We start from the raw sequence: 17,475 nt of genomic DNA, 5'->3' as shown, positions 1-17,475 counted from the left end.
AATAAACCATCTCATAAAAAATTTGATTGACGAACATGTATTTTTAATTAAAAACAGGAGAAACCAATATTTCACTTGCAGTCCTACCTCATAATATTCTTTTCTGATATGTCAGATTATGATTGATCAGTACTTTATTCGACAGTAGAAGGCGTTGAATGTGCGTCTGGAATCACGATTCAAGAGTAGCAGTTGGAAATTAGACGAACCAATCGGGTAATCTAAACCGGAGGTTAGCGGGCTAGATGAAACTTATCTTCCATGGTCCTGTCCATTTTTTTGGACAAAAACGTTCCGTAAGCATTAAGCAATGACGAAGAAAAAGCACCTGCATGTCCCCATCGCATTTCATCATAAATTCCAGAGCCAACGGCTGCTTCCATCGATTCCACTACAAATTATTAGACAACTCACCGCATGTTACCTGATATCTGAAACTGGGAGGGGAAAACAAAAAAAAATCCCCTTCCTCGTCAAGCGTGTGCCATGGCCGCAACCATTCAAGACCTCCACATCCTCTTCTTCCCTTTCATGGCCCCAGGCCACATCATCCCTACCGTCGACTTGGCCAAGCTCTTCGCCTCCCGCGGCGTGAAATCCACCATCCTCACTACCCCGGGCAACGCCCCCTCCATCCAGCCCTCCATCGACCAAGCCAATGACTCCTGCTCCCTCCGCCACCCCATCGCCCTCTCCCTCCTCCCCTTCTCCGCCGTCGAGGCCGGCCTCCCCGATGGCTGCGAGAACCTGGTCACCATGAACCTCACCAACCACGACATGCGGCTTAAATTCATCAAGGCATGCGAGCTCCTCCGTGACCCGTTCGCCGGAGTCCTCAGAGAGTTACTTCCCGACGCCGTTGTCTCCGACTACTTCCTTCCCTGGACCCAAGACGCCGCCGCCGCCGAACTTGCCGTGCCGCGCCTCGTGTTCCACAGCATCAGTCTCTTCTCCCTCTGCGCCTCCCACAGTATAAACAGCTTCAAAGTCCTTGAGTCCGTCCCGCCTGGCGGCGCGGAGTCCTTTGTCCTTCCCGGTCTGCCCCACAGGATCGAGATGCAGAGATCCCAAATCCGGGACTCCAGCAAGATGCCCGAAATGGCGGCGTTTTTCGACCAGTGCAAGAATTCAGAGGAGCGGAGCTATGGCGTGGTGGCCAATAGCTACTACGAGCTGGAGCCGGATTATGCCGAACACTATAGAAAGGTGGTGGGTAGAAGGGTGTGGAACGTCGGCCCGGTGTCCCTCTGCAACAGAAATGAAATCGAGAAGTCTCGGAGGGGAGATGAGACTTCCATCGATTGCAACCAGTGTTTAAGCTGGTTAAACACCAAGAAGCCGGGCTCGGTGGTCTACGTTTGTTTCGGGAGCATGTACAAATTACCCATAGCTCAAATCAGAGAGATTGCTTGGGGGCTTGAGGCTTTGGACAAACCGTTTGTTTTAGTGGTGAGAGGTGTTCGTGGAAATGACTCGGAGTGGCTGCCAGAAGGGTTCGAGGAGGAAGTGGTGGGAAGGGGGAAGGGACTGATCATAAGAGGATGGGCGCCGCAGACACTTATATTGAATCACGAGGCTGTTGGGGGATTTGTGACGCACTGTGGCTGGAATTCTTGTATGGAAGGTGTGAGTGCTGGGGTGCCGATGATCGCTTGGCCGATGTTCGCCGAGCAGTTTTTTAACGAGAGGTTGATAGTGGAGGTGTTGAAGGTTGGGATTGGGGTCGGGGTGAAGGAGTATGCTCATTTTGGTGCAGAAAGGAGGGTGGTGGCAGGGGAGGAGATAAGGAGGGCGGTGGGGAGGGTGATGGATGGGGGAGAGGAGGCGGAGGAGATGAGGAGGAGGGCGAGGAAACTTGCGGAGATGGCAAGGAGGGCGGTGGAGGAGGGTGGATCGTCTTATGTCGAGGTGGGGGAGCTTATCCAGGAGCTGATTGGGAGGAAGAAGACGGCTGGGACAGAATAGATGGGTTCTAAAGAGCAAGAGAGGGGGAATTTGTTCATGGATTTGTTTAAATCTTGGATAGGAGACGGCATCCTTGGATTCTCAACATACTGCTTGCTCAGAACTAGAACTCAATAAATCGATCGAGCGGGCAGGGTAAGCGGGTGATCTCAATATTGTTGAGTCTTTTCCTTTTTCGTAGTTTGCTCTGTAAATTATTTTGGAAGAGGAAAAATGAGTAATTCTTTATGCACTAATTGGAGCGTGCCCGATAATATTAAGGTACATAGCTCATTTAGATGTGATGGACATTTAATACCGCTCAACATTTTTTTTTTTAATTTTTAATGATAAAAATATTTTTTTTTCCATAAAACAAAGAAAAAAATAGTAGTATTTCTTCATGATATCTTGTATGACTTTCTATATTTTTATAACATCCTAAACAATATATATGACATCCTAAATAATATATATAGCCTCTTAAAGCTTATATAATTTTTTATGAATATATATGATATCTTGAATAATATATATATTTTTTCGTGAATATATATGACATTCTGAGTAATATATATGGCTTTATAACGTCATAAATAATTTTTTATGAATATATATGGCATCATAAATAATATATATGACCGTATAATATCTTATATGACTTTCTGTAAATATATATGATATTTTGAATAATATACATAATTTTTTAATGCTTTATAGGATTTTTTGTGAATATATATGACATCCTGAACAATATATATAACTTCCTGATGTCTTATACGACTTTCTGTGAATCATATAAAGTATCAAAAAATTATATATATTATTCAGGATATTATATATATTCATAAAAAATTATATATATTATTTAGAATGTCATATATATTAACAGGATGTCATATAAGGCATTAGAAAATCATATATGTTATTCAGAATGTCATATATATATCTAGAGGAAGTCATATATATCATTCAAAATGTCATAGATATTTATAAAAAGTTATATAAGGTATTAGGAAGTCATATATATTGTTTAGGATGTGATGTATATTTATAGGAAGTCATTTATAAAATTTAGGATATCATATATATTCATAAAAAATTATACAAGGCATCAGGAGGTGATATATATTATCAAGATATTATAAATATATAAATAAATAAATAAATATATATATATATAGTTTAAGATATCATATATATTCATGAGAAGTCATACAAGGCATTAGGAAGTAATAATAATATTTTTTTTTTATTATACAGAGGAAAAGATATTTTTGTCATTAAAAATTAAAGAAAAAAAAAGTTGGAGGGTATTAAATGTCTGTCCCATTGTTAAGTATGCGACATGGTCCATAATAATTGAGTAATGTGCTCTACATCAATTTTATTGCATTGCATGTGGTGCACAAAGATTTTCTTGAGGAAAAATAGACTCCTCAGGAATGAGTTTTGGCCCAGCAGCCTGTTAGTTGGAGGGAAACTATTTAGGTCATCATATATTGCAATTGCAATATATGTAGACTCTCAGATAAAAATGTGGATTAAAATCATAAAACTCCCTTTCCATCACAGCTATCTCATGTTTGGCACATATCGCTCCTTACCTCTTCAAAAAAAAAAAATTGCACCTTACATTTAGGCCCTATTAGCATTTTATTCTTCTCTAGATATTATATTTCCTTCTCATCCATGCTTTTCTGGATCGAGAAAGAGATTGGAATGCAATTAGATTTGTGCAGTTTTGGTTAATCCATGCATATTTAATCATAAGAAGGGAATGGCCCTCAGAATGGATTTTCATCTTGTATGAGTTCCTAATCAGATGAGCTCAGATACCAAGCTAAGCCAAAATCTTCATGAATGATGTGATTCATTTGCATTTTGTTTGATGCCATGATTGGACTGTCTCAGGAATGGCCAACTAAAATGTATGACAAGATATATGAGGGATAGAGTATCTATTTTCTCATGTTGGACTGTCTGAGTGTTATATATGAAATTAAAATTTATTTTTTTTAAATATTTTTGATCGTTTTAAATGTTAAATATATATTAAATATTTTAATTATTATAATTTTTTGTTTAAAATTTTGATCGTTGGAAGAGAGTGATTGGGTTGGTTTTATTTGAATGGTAATGGATTTTTATGGACTTGTATGGGGGGTTACATCTTTGGATGCTTATAAAAAGAGTCCCCCAATAGCTCATTGGACACAACATTCTCTCCTCCCATCTAACGTAGCTTAGGAATAAAGAGCTACTTCATCATTTGATCTCTTAATTATATTCTCCTCATTTTTTATCTTTTTATCTGGGTAGCTTCTGACCAACTGTGAGTTCACCAAGAATCTATCAGAGTCACATTCGCTCTAGTAGATCGAGTCCATTGTATGTTGATGAAAAATTGAGTCTGAAGCCCGTATTGAAAAGAGAGTGACCAGAATTTCTTTAAAGATCAGTATCTAGCACGCCTCGGATCCTATCAAGCCAGTGACCAGACTATTTTGTAGTCTTCCGATAACAAGATTTTATCACTTTCTTTTATCTTTAATATCTAACATTCTTTAGAGAAACTCTTGGTCCCCTTTTATCCTATGGCTCCTATTGAGGATAATTCTCTCAAACCTAAGAAATTTAATGGTCATCTCTTTAAAAGGTGGCAAAACCAAATTACGTACTTGCTTATTGCCTTAGACCTCTACTATGTGATCATGCAGGACATTCTTATGGTAGGAGAAGGTCCTATTCACCAGAATTAAGAGTCCTATTTGATTAAGTTTCTCCGAGATGACTATATCTATCATGGATGCATTCTTAATTGTCCATCCGATTTTCTTTTTGTTGTTTCATCAACAAAAGAACCTCAAAAGAACTTTGAGAGTCCTTAGAAAGAAAATATGGTAAAAAAGATGCCAGATTAAAAAATATATTATTGATCAATATTTTAATTATAAAATAGTTAATAGCCATCCGATCTTGGAGCAAGTTCATGAACTATAGAATCTTGCTCAAGGGATCATAGCCAAGGGATCCATCTTGATGAATGGCTGCTGCTATTATTGATAACATTCCTTCTTCATTAAACTATTTTCAACTCTCTCCAACATAAGACAGAAGATATGAGTCTAGATGATCTAATGGTCTAGATGATCTAATGTATGAGTGCTCCATTTCTACCAAAAAAAATGGTCTCTATTTAGATAAAAAAAAACATAGATCTCTAGATATAAAGACCTCGAAAGACAACATGAGTGCTGAAACCAGTATCGTCGAAAAATAAAATGAAAAAGATGAAATTTTATGATTAAAATATGCTTAAATAATTGACTGTTTGAGACATCTAGTAGATAATTTTAGACTTGATATAGCATATATAGTAGGAAGACTTGGTAGATATACCAGTCGATCTGACCAGACTCATTGGAGTGTATTTGTCAGAGTACTCACATATCTAAAGAGAATCATTGACTATGATCTCTGTTATATTGGATATCTCACTATCCTAAAAAGATATGGCATTACAAATTGGATTTCTGATAGTGATAAATTAAAGCAATGAGTGGTCATGTCTTCATCTTGAGTAGAACTGCAGTCATTTGGAGATCATGCAAGCAGATATTGATAATTCATTCAACTATGGAAGCAGAGCTAGTAGCTCTTAAGGAAGCTACTAAAGAAGTTGAATGGCTAAGAATTCTACTATTAGATATTCCTTTGATGAAAAAGTCAATATCGGCTATATCTATGCATTATAATAGCTGAGCAGCTATAATGAGAGTACACAGCAAGAAACATAATGCCAAAACATCAAGATTCATGATTAAATAATCAAAGATCCTAAAAAGACTGGTATTGTACCGCTTAATTTTGTTAAGCCTGTGAAAAATCTTGCTGATCCTTTTACTAAAGGCCTCTCTAGAGCTTTAGCGATAGATACATCAAGAGAGATGGGGCTTAATTCTATAGATTAGATTGTCTTCTATGGCAACCCAACCTATATAAATGGAGATCCTATAAACTAGGTTTAATGGATAAAAATAAATTAATTGAGTAATCAGGAAGAGCACTTGAGGAGATATCTCTAGAGGTCTATCCCTATTGATGTTAATGCTTATTACTCTGATTGCTAAGGTTGAGTGCAATTCTTAATAAGATCAAAGCTATAAATATGGTAGGATATATTGTTGCAAATATCCTTAGAGACTCACCTATATGAGTGTGATTGTGAGGCTGCAGTCTATGGGAATTAAGACTTATTCTCTAGAGCACTTATAGAATTGAGATACAGCACATGACTGTAATGCGCAATTTGTGCTTCAAGTTAAGTTTATGATATAAAGATCCTAAGTTCAAAGCTTCAACTACTCTTGAATTGTCATAAGCAAAATTTGATATCATTAAGTGGAGGTTTAAGTCCAAAAGACATATTTGTCTATTACATTGAACGAGTTACCTAGATAAAAATTTATTTCTATATTTTTATTTTTTTTAAATCTTTGAATCTTGTGGGGGATTGTTATATATAGAATTAAAATTCAAATATTGTTTGACCATTTTAAATATTTAATGTATATGAAATATTTTAATTATTATGATTTTTTGAAAAATTTTAACCTTTTTTTTTATCATTGGAGGTAAGTTATTGAGCTGATTTTATTTGGATGGTAATCGATCTTTATGGACTTATATAGGGGTTACACCTTTGGATGCTTATAAAAGGAATCCTCTACAAGTCCATTGGATACAACATCCTCTCCTCCCATCTAAAGCAGCTCGAGAATAAAAAGCTATTTTATCCTCTACTCTCTTAATTATATTCTCTCCATTTTTTATTTTCTTATCTAGACAACTTCTGACCAATTATGAGTTTATCGAGGATCTGCTGGAGTCACAATACATCTAGTAAAGAGAAAACAAGCCTGAAGCCTGTGCTGAAAAAAGATGATCGAAATTTCTCTAAGGGTCTATTCTTTTATGGATAAATATCATGAAAAATTGATCAACTTTCTCATTGATTAATTTATCTATATTTTCATATTTTTCAAGATGGATAAGTTACTTTTTTATATATAGTATTTACTCATCAAATGAAAAAAAATCTTATCCATCTATGAGGTGGCTAAATCACTTTGCCATCAACTGAAAAAGTAACTCTTTTAATTCATTCCTAATATACCCTTAACCATATAATAATATAATATATTACTATATAATAATATATATTCATATAATATAATATAATATAATATAATATATGATAATATATTATAATAATATATAATAATAAAATAATAAAATATATTATATATTGATATTTGTAATATATTACACTATATTATTATATATAATAATTTTATATAATATATATTATATTATATTACATACAATAATAAAATAAATAATATATTAATATTTTTATATTATAATATTATAATATAACAATATAATGTATTATAGTATTATAATATATGATAATATACTATAATAATATAACAAAATATATAATCATAACATATAATATTTATATAATATATTATAATAATATAAAAACATTATCATATAAAATATTAATATATCATTTTATTGTTATATAATATAATATATAATATAATATTATTATATAAAATTTAAAATTTAATATATTAATATTTTATGTTATAATATAATAATAATATAATATAATATAATGTATGATAATATATCATAATAATATAATACAATGTATAATAATAAAATATAATATTTATATAATATATTATTATATTATATTATATATATTTATATAATATTATAATAATAATATAATATGTTTAATATATAATAGTATATATTAATATAATATAATATACTATATTATTATATATATTATACTAATATAAGATATTTATATTATATAAGAATATAATATATTATTATATATAATAATATTTATATAATAAAGGGTATTATGAAAAATATGGATAGATCGTGATAATTTATCTATGAAAATAATAATACAAAAGAATATGAATAAATTATTTTTCTATCTAAATATTATTTATGAAATACTTATTCAAAAAAATATAATTTTCTGTATAAATTTTTTGCCAACAAAAGAACGGACCCGAAAGATTAGTGTCTAGCATGCTTCGGATCCTATCAAGCCAGTGATCGGACTATTTTATAATATTCTGATCATAAAATTTTACCACTTTATTTTACCGTTAATTTTCTAACCCTAAGGATACTTATTTTTTATTCTACTACTTGGATTTTTGAAATTGTATTGAATTGTTCATACAGATTTATTGAGTCTCATTGCCCAGGTGATGTAGCACTTTCACCTGCACTATGATTTAACGTAATGACTATCTTTTAAAAGAGAAAGGGAGAGAGACCATCCAACTCTTTTGATTGTTGGAGCTGCAATATCCACAATTCAATACAAAATCTCTCGTTGTTGAGAAATTATTTTCTAGACCCGATCTACCAGAGTAGCTGGACATTGGGCTTATAGCACTCCACCACGTCAGCTCTTTGTTCGATCTAATAAAATACTGTCAACAAGAATTCTTAAGTAGCAGATTAGAAATTCATAAATCCTCCTTTCTCCTCTGTTATAAGAAAATTGATGAAACCAAGGAGAATGTAAGCTAAAAGTCCCACTTAAGGTATCGTTTTGCAGATTAGAAGAAGATAATTTTGTAAAGTACCTTGAAATCCCCAGAGTTGATTGCTAAGGAACCCAAAGTCCATAGATAAAATCATGTAAGATAAATTTGACTATCAAACTATTCACAAACTTTTTTAGTAGAACAAAACAAAAAATTTTGTTTTGTCCTACACCAATACTGCTCCACACTTATTGAAAGATAATCTGCTAACAAATTTGATAGATTTGAAGAAATTCTAAATATCACAGCATGAATGGATTGCGCTTTTTAATCTTGTAAGCAAATTGCAGCATCTTAACATACTATACAGACAACGCAAGTGAATTTGCACACCTACGATCATTTTTGACAAATCAGCATAGAAAGAACCAATAAAAGCTGCATATTGGCTGTATTTGGTACCAGTAAATATCAGTAAAAGCTATATATCGACTGCATTCACAACATAAGTGAATTTGGGATCAGCTCAATCCAAATCTTATCAATACTTGAATAGAACTGGAATTCATTTGGTCCATTTCCATTCAGGTCCAGTCGAGAAAAATTCACAAACAAACTATAAAAACAGGCACAAAAAGATCACTTAATTATACTACAAATATATTATACCAGAAAATTAGGAATTATATAGTGTAAACATCATGAAAAACCCATCTCATGAAAGATTTTTAATGACAATTATATAAAAATTATAATCAACAACATCAATTGACAATTAATTATACAACGGTTATCTAAAAAGAAGTAAGATTATTACATCCAGAAAGGTGAACACCATGAATAATCCATCTCATATAAAATTCTATTGACAATCATGCGTTTTTAATTGAAAACAGGGGGGGTCCAATTCGCTTCTAGTCCCATCATATATTTTTAATTGAAAATAGGAGAATCCAATTCACCTGCAATCGTACTCTATGGTCCAGAATCGATGTGGCCTAGAAGAAAGATAGTTGCTTTATGATTCTATTGCAGCTATTGTCTAATCCTACAACAATTATCTTACAGCTATACTACAGTTAATCACCACGTGTGCGAATAGCCGATGATCTCCATACAGTTGATCATTCTGTTATAACAAATTAATGACCTAATAAATTTTTAATGACCTAACAAACTCATTTAACGGTCCAACAGCCTAAGTAAATTCCCTCTATATAAAGAAGAGCAGGATACTCTCTAAAGGATAAGTTATAATTCATAGAGCCTAGACTCTGCTGAACTCTTTCTCCTATTGAAGGGAATCAAGAACTCTCACTCTCTCCATCCACAACTTTTCTTCTTACTTTCCATTTTTTCTATTTTCACCATCTATTTTTAAGATCCCGATTGACTTAAGTATCGGAGGATCCTAAATCGGAGGGTATCCTATCGGTTCTAGGATTTCTTTCGTAGATCCATTCATAGTCTACATCTATCTGACTTTCGCAGCTCTCCAGCTCAGCTCAACACTAACCTCAATTTTTTTTCTTTCGGAGCATTGCAGCAATAGATTGGCGCTAGAGGAAGGGCACTTCCGAAAGATACCTATGAAAATGGTGAACATGAAAGCACAAAATTATCTTCTATCTGCACTATCTTCTCTAGGAGATGCATCGGAGAATACTCAACCTCCAAATATCGTGGATCCGTAATAATTTAATCTACTAGTTCAACAAATTCAGGCTCTTACTACTGCGGTACAACAGCCCCAGTGTATCACAGAATAACAGCAAGAAGCAGTCCCTTAAGAAGCTCAATCTCATCATACTCAGCAATCGATTCACCAAGATCTTTATCGTGATCATTATCTTGCATACACCGATCAATCTTTTGAAGGAGAATCTACTCCACACAGTAGAAAATCATACTAAAAAGAAGGTCTTGAGCAAAACATTCAAAATCTCGAATGAAAATTAATGGAAGTACAGCTTTGAAGCCATCCCCAAAATAGAAGAGATTTCAATCTATGATCTCTTTTTTCTCAAGAACTTCTGAGTGAATCAGTTTTTTCTCAATTTAAGATGCCAACGATGAAACCATTTGATGATTCTACTGATCCTCTGGATCATCTTGAAGTTTTTAGAGCTGCTATGAGACTACAAGGAGCGTTTGATACCTTGCTTTGTGTCGCCTTTCCTATTATCTTCAAAAAATTTGCGAGAATCTAATTTTTTGGACTCCAACCAGGATCTATTTCCTCCTTCGAATAGTTGGCGAGTCTATTCATCACTTATTTTGATAATAACCGGGTCCATTTAAAAAATATTAAGTCTTTTTACTATCAAAGAAAAAGAAGACGAATCTCTTCGAGAATATACAGCATGTTTCAACACCACTACGTTGGAAGTAAAACTTCAATGCGTCCATTGTAATGGCAGATTTGAAGCAAAGGCTCCGAAACAATCATCTGATCTTCTCCTTCAATAAAAATTACTCAAACATCTATAAGCAAATATTGGTCCAAGTCTGAAAGTATGCTCAAATTGAAGAAGAAGAGAGCATACTCTGATAGGTGAAGAAGAAAAAGAATGGGAGAAAATGGTCTCGAGAAGAAGACCATGGAGGTTGGCTAGGGAACAATTCTGGCCTACCTCAGAAGAATTCGAGGTCAAGAAGTCCACCTTGGTATTTTAATACCTATACCCCTTTGTCTGTTCCTTACGTCCAGATATTGATGGAAATAGAGGATCAAGGATATCTTCATCAGTCCAACCCTATGAAAGCTCCAAAAGACAAAAAAAATACTGCCACTATGACAAAGACCATGATCATAATACTGAAGAATGTCAGCAGCTTAAAGATGAAATTGAAATTATGATCCGTCGAGATCATCCCAGCAAATATGTCCAAGATCGGACAATTCAAGCTACAGAACAGCACTAAAAGCCTAACGACGATGCTGAACTCAATCGGTCTATTGCTGGGGTCATTAATATGATCTCAGATCTTGATGGAGATTGGAGGGTAGGCGAGAATCCTTTCCAAAGAGATAGCACACCGATAATGTCATTTCATTTTCTAATGCTGATATTCAAGGAGTTCGGACTCCTCACAATGATGCTGCTGTCATCTCTATGACAATAGCAAAATATGATGAAAAGAGAATATTGGTTAATAATGAAAGTTTTGCCGATATATTGTTCTATGACGTATTTCAAAAAATAAATATGCTAGATCGGTTAAAATAAGTCGGTACATCGTCGATCAGATTCTCTAGAAATCTTATAGCTGTTAAAGGATAAATCACTTTGCCTGTCACCGTAGGAAAAGGACCATATCGATCGACTGTGCAACTTATCTTCCTGATTGTCAAAATATTGTTAGTTTATAATACTATTCTTGGCAATTTGGACTCAATGCTCTCAAAACAGTGGTCTCCATTTATTATTTATTAGTCCAATTTCTAACAAAAGATGGAGTAGAAGAAATGCGAAGAGATCAAATGCTTGCAAGGCAGTGCTTTTTGATAGCTACAAAGATAAAAAAAAAATTAGTAGAAGCCTACCAATTGAAGTACTTGATCAGAGGGATAATCCTAAGATCAGTAAAAATCGAAGAGAATCAGCTGAACAGAAATCGACATCAGACTCATCCTGGGAAGAGATTTGGCTGACGCTAGCATCAAAGAGGGATTGATCGTTCATCAGCTAGCTCAATTTGGGTACCTCCATATCCAGTAGCTCTATAAAAACCTCCTCGTCTCCGGATAAAACTTTATTGTTGGAGTTCCATTTGGTTTTAGGCTTACGTCAATTGTAATTGAAACCCCAAGGGACACTTGAAGAATCGAAAAAAAAGTGGTTCTTCTAATTATGGATGGAAGAAGGAAGGCCTGGACCAAACTTACACTAAAGCCGAGGTGAAAAATATCACAAGTCTTTTTCATAGGGATATTTTTTCAGGACAAACAGCACCCTGAAGAGAGAAATCTTAAATTCTATGACAGCAAACTGACAACAAATGATGAAAATGATGATCATCTTAATGGCGTTGGGAGTTACTTAGTAGGATGAAGCCTATAGAAGTCTCAAACATTACTAATGAAAGGATGTAAGGGAAACCAAGGTCCAGACCAAAATGCCTCATCATAAAATATGATATAATTTTCTGGAGATTCAATAACCCTTTCATTCTGACTTAAAACTATCAAATAAAATTCTTCAAGAATCAAATATTTATTCTTAAATTTCTGAAGATCGAGATCGATCAGGACGGATTGTTCAGTATCAAAACCAAAGTAATCTAAGAATCCCCTTAGAAGAGACTTCAGATCCTCTCAACCTGAAGTACCGACCTTAGCTGTCATCCGAGATGGAGTTTTCACTTCGAACTGGAGCTGAGATTGGGTCGACCGAGGTACACAATCATCTTGACTTATTTTACTATTATTAAAAGATATATTTTAAAAAAATAAAGAAAAAAAGGGGACAAAATGGTAAGGGGAGAGCGACCAAAAGGAAAGAAGGAGAAAACTATTTAGAAAGGAGAAACGAAGATAAATGAAATCTAAAAATCTAGAACCGCACAAAAAGAAGACTGAGGACAAAGAAATCTATCTAATAGATAAGAAAGAGGTTCTAAGGAAGCTTCTGAAAACTCTTTTTTGGCTCCAATGGTCCCTTCCTTGACTCCGACAATTTTATTGATAAGCTTCTAAAAACTCTATTTGAAACTCTTTTTCCAGCTCCGTTGGTGTAGGGAAAGCTCTGAAAAAATTTTGACAGAGCTTTCGTGCATAGAAAATAGTAAAGTGAGTTTCAAATAGAATACGAGCCTATTTATAGAGCTTATCAATGGTTTAGATCAACTAGATTCGCTGTCAAATTGGTGCCACTTGGCCGCAATCCAATGACTCTAATAAAAGACCTTTCAACTCACCTCATTCTAATCAAGCCACACAAGCTTGATCTGTACGGTAGTTGAAATAGTCAATAGCAAAATGATACGTAGCAAGTAGAGAATCAACTCATATCGGTAGACCTTCCAAGCAATAATGAATTTTCAATTCTCTAGACCTTCATAATTGTTGGAGGATTCGATGAGACATTTTTGAAAAGACATATCGCCTCAAACGATTAAAAAAATTAATACTATCAACTACCATACGGTACATTTGTTATTGACAGTAGAGATTAGATGAGATCTTTTGACTTACTTTCCACACTCAATGTGAAAAATTTTTCTTCAGATCTGAAAAATGAGGGGCATGTATTGGTGCAATCGATCGATCTTTGATCATGTGGCAAAGTCATCGAAAAATCATATCAACTTTTGGGTCAGATCGGTAAAATACTGACTTGGTTTAACTCTCAGACTGATTTTGTACTGATCTGAAGTGATCTAAATTAGATCCCAACAACGCATTGTGATTAGCTCAGTTTTTGCCCAATCTGCCACAAGAGACATCGGTTCTGAATTGATGTGATCTACAAAAAAGATAGTTACTTTATGACTCTATTGCAACTGTCATCCAATCCTACAACAACTGTCTTCCAGCTATACTACAACTAATCATCATGTGGGCAAATAGTTCATGATCTTCATATAGCTAGCTATTATGTTATAATAAACTAACGGCCTAATAAACTTTCTTAATGATCTAACGGTATAAGTAAATTCTCTTTACATAAGGATGAGCAGGGTCCTCTTCAAATGATAAGTCATAATTCATAGAATCCAATCTCTATTGGATTCTTTTTCTCCACTAAAGGGAATCAAGATTTTTATTCTCTTCAGTCAAAATTTTTCTCTCTCTTCGTTCAAAACTTTTCTCCTTAACTTTCATTTTTTTCTATTTTTATCATTTATTTTATAGAATCCGACTGCCTTCAGTATCAGAGAATTTTAAACTAGAAGGTACTTTATCAATTCTAGAATTTCTTTCGTAGATCCATTCGTGGCCTATATTAATCTAACTTTCAGCAACTTCTCGGCTCAGTTCAACATCGATTTTATCTTCTTTTCTTTAAAGTCTTGCAGCAATATTATTTTATAATATTATTTACTGATATCCGATTGATGGGTCGTTTATTCGTCGGTAAAAGGCATTCGAAGTGCTTCTGGCATCTCGATTCAAGCGTACCGCCTACTCGGGACCGGAGGTAGCTGTGGTTGGAGTAACTTATCTTTCGTGGTACCATTAAAAAAAAATTTAAAAGAAAGGGACAAAAGAAGGAGAAGAGACCTTCATAAGCCATGACGAAGGAGCGCCTGCAAATCATTATGAACTCCAAGCCAAAGACCTCTTCCATTGATTTTATTACAAATCACTGAAACACTCTCCCCATTTAACCTGATCTCTGAAACAGGGGGAAAAAGGACTCCCCTTAGTAGTGTTTGCCGTCTCTCGGAGCTTCACCATGGGATTAAGCACTCAAGACCTCCACATCCTCTTCTTGCCTTTCATGGCCCCAGGTCACATCATCCCCACCGTCGACTTGGCCAAGCTCTTCGCCTGCCGCGGCGTCAAAGCCACCATCCTCACCACCCCGGGCAACGCCCCCTCCATCCAGCCATCCATCGACCATGCCAATGACTCCTGCTCCCTCCGCCACCCCATGGCCCTCTCCCTCCTCCCCTTCCCCGCCGCCGAGGCCGGCATCCCCCCTGGCTGCGAGAACCTGGTCGTCACCCTCAACAACCACGACATACAGCTCAAATTCATCAAGGCAATGGAGCTTCTCCGTCAGCCGTTCGCCAGAGTCCTCAGAGAGTTACTCCCCGACGCCGTCGTCTCCGACTACTTGCTTTCCTCGACCCAGGACGTCGCAGCCGAGCTTGCCGTGCCGCGCCTCGTGTTCCACGGCATGAGTCTCTTCTACCTCTGCGCCTCCCACAGTATAGACAGCTTCAAAGTCCTTGAGTCCGTCCCGCCTGGCGGCGCCGAGTCCTTTGTCCTTCCCAGCCTCCCCCACCGGATCGAGATGCAGAGATCCCAAATCTGGGACTTGAGCAAGATGCCTGAAATGGCGGCGTTTTTCGACCGGTGCAAGAATTCAGAGGAGCGGAGCTATGGCGTAGTGGCCAATAGCTACTACGAGCTGGAGCCGGATTACGCCGAACACTACAGAAAGGTGGTGGGTAGAAGGGTGTGGAACGTCGGTCCGGTGTCCCTCTGCAACAGAAATGAGATCGAGAAGTCTCGGAGGGGAGATGAGACTTCCATGGATTGCAACCAGTGCTTGAGCTGGTTAAACACCAATAAGCCGGGATCGGTGGTCTACGTTTGTTTTGGGAGCATGTACAAATTACCGATAGCTCAAATCAGAGAGATTGCTTTGGGTCTCGAGGCCTCGGACACACCGTTTATTTTGGTGGTGAGAGGTGTTCGTGGAAATGACGCGGACTGGCTGCCAGAAGGGTTCGAGGAGGAAGTGGTGGGAAGGGGGAAGGGACTGATCATAAGAGGATGGGCGCCGCAGATAGTTATATTGAATCATGAGGCTGTTGGAGGATTTGTGACGCACTGTGGGTGGAATTCTTGCTTGGAGGGGGTGAGTGCCGGGGTGCCGATGATCACCTGGCCGATGTTCGCCGAGCAGTTTTTTAACGAGAGGTTGATAGTGGAGGTGTTGAAGGTTGGGGTTGGGGTCGGGGTGAAGGAGTTTGCTCGTGCTGGTGCAGAAAGGAGGGTGGTGGCAGGGGAGGAGATAAGGAGGGCGGTGGGGAGGGTGATGGGTGGGGGAGAGGAGGCGGAGGAGATGAGGAGGAGGGCGAGGGAGCTCGCGGAGATGGCAAGGAGGGCAGTGGAGGAGGGTGGATCGTCTTATGCAGACGTGGGGGAGCTTATAGAGGAGTTGATTGAGAGGAGGAAGACTACTGGTAGAGAATGGATGGGCTCTGCGGAGCAAGTGTGAGGGAATTGTTCTTGGATATTTTTATCCTTTCTAAATCTTGGACGCGAGACGGGTTGCTTGGATTCTCCACATATTGGTCGCTCAGATCTCTCCGTCAATAAATCGATCGAGTGGGCGGGAGTAAGCAGGTGATCTCGATCTTGTTCCGTATTTTGATTGTTCCTATTTTTGTTCTGTAAATTTTTTTGGAAGAGGAAAAATTGGCTCCCAAGAAATAAGTTTTGACCCAGCAGCAGGTTAGTTGGACTTGGAGGGAAACGATTTCGGTCACCATATATTTGTGATCGCAATATATGGCAGACGGTGAGATAAAAACGTGGATTAAAATCATAAAACTCCCTTTCCATCAGAGCTATCGGATATTTGACACAACACAAATCCATCAAGTTTAGACCCTACTAGCGTTTCATTCTCTTCTAGACATTATGCTTCTCATCCATGCCTTTCTATATGGAGAAAGAGACTGTGATTGCAATTAGATTTGTGCAGTTTTGATCGATCCCTGGTATTTAATCAAAAGAAGGAAATGGCCCCCGGATTGAATTTTCACCTAATCAGATGGGCTCGGGTACCCAGCTAGGGCGAAATCTTCATGAACGATGATATGAGAAATTTTTTATGCATGTATTTTTTGTGCCCATGGTGCACGATACGCACGATGATTGGCTCATGCACAGAGTTGATGAAATTTTTTTTTTTTTCACGCTGCATTTTTCAATTAGAGTCAGGGACGAAGTTTACCTGCAATTAGAGTCAGGGACGAAGTTTACCTGCAGCAGGAGTCGTGGGCGGAGTCCGGCTCCCGTAAGAGTCCGGACGAAGTCTGTAGGTGAAGTCGTGGCGAGATCCGGCTCCCGTAGGAACTCGGATGGAGTTTACCTGCAATTAGAGTCAGGGACGAAGTCCGGCTTCCGTAGGAGTCCGAACGAAGTTTACCTGCAGCAGGAGTCGTCGACGGAGTCCGGCTCCCATAGGAGTCCGGACGAAGTCTGCAGGTGAAGTCGTGGGCGAGGTCCGTCTCTCGTAGGGGTCCGGAC

The 17,475-nt window shown here is 36.9% G+C and overlaps 2 protein-coding genes across 2 annotated transcripts; both read left to right on the top strand.

The window, feature by feature from the left end:
• Nucleotides 1-371: 371 nt before the first annotated feature.
• Nucleotides 372-2,201, top strand: LOC105048192 (scopoletin glucosyltransferase-like). The gene has a single exon (XM_010927415.4). The coding sequence runs from the start codon at nt 487-489 to the stop codon at nt 1,963-1,965; it is 1,479 nt and encodes a 492-aa protein (XP_010925717.1). The 5' UTR covers nt 372-486; the 3' UTR covers nt 1,966-2,201.
• Nucleotides 2,202-14,688: 12,487 nt separating this feature from the next.
• Nucleotides 14,689-16,797, top strand: LOC105049395 (scopoletin glucosyltransferase-like). Its single transcript, XM_010929023.4, has one exon. The coding sequence runs from the start codon at nt 14,942-14,944 to the stop codon at nt 16,436-16,438; it is 1,497 nt and encodes a 498-aa protein (XP_010927325.1). The 5' UTR covers nt 14,689-14,941; the 3' UTR covers nt 16,439-16,797.
• The last annotated feature ends 678 nt before the right edge of the window (nt 16,798-17,475 follow it).

The sequence above is a fragment of the Elaeis guineensis genome, chromosome 2, assembly GCF_000442705.2.
Source record: "Elaeis guineensis isolate ETL-2024a chromosome 2, EG11, whole genome shotgun sequence".
Classification (NCBI taxonomy): Eukaryota; Viridiplantae; Streptophyta; class Magnoliopsida; order Arecales; family Arecaceae; genus Elaeis; species Elaeis guineensis.
Note: the sequence above shows the minus strand (reverse complement) of the source record. Positions and strands in the feature narration are given on the sequence as shown.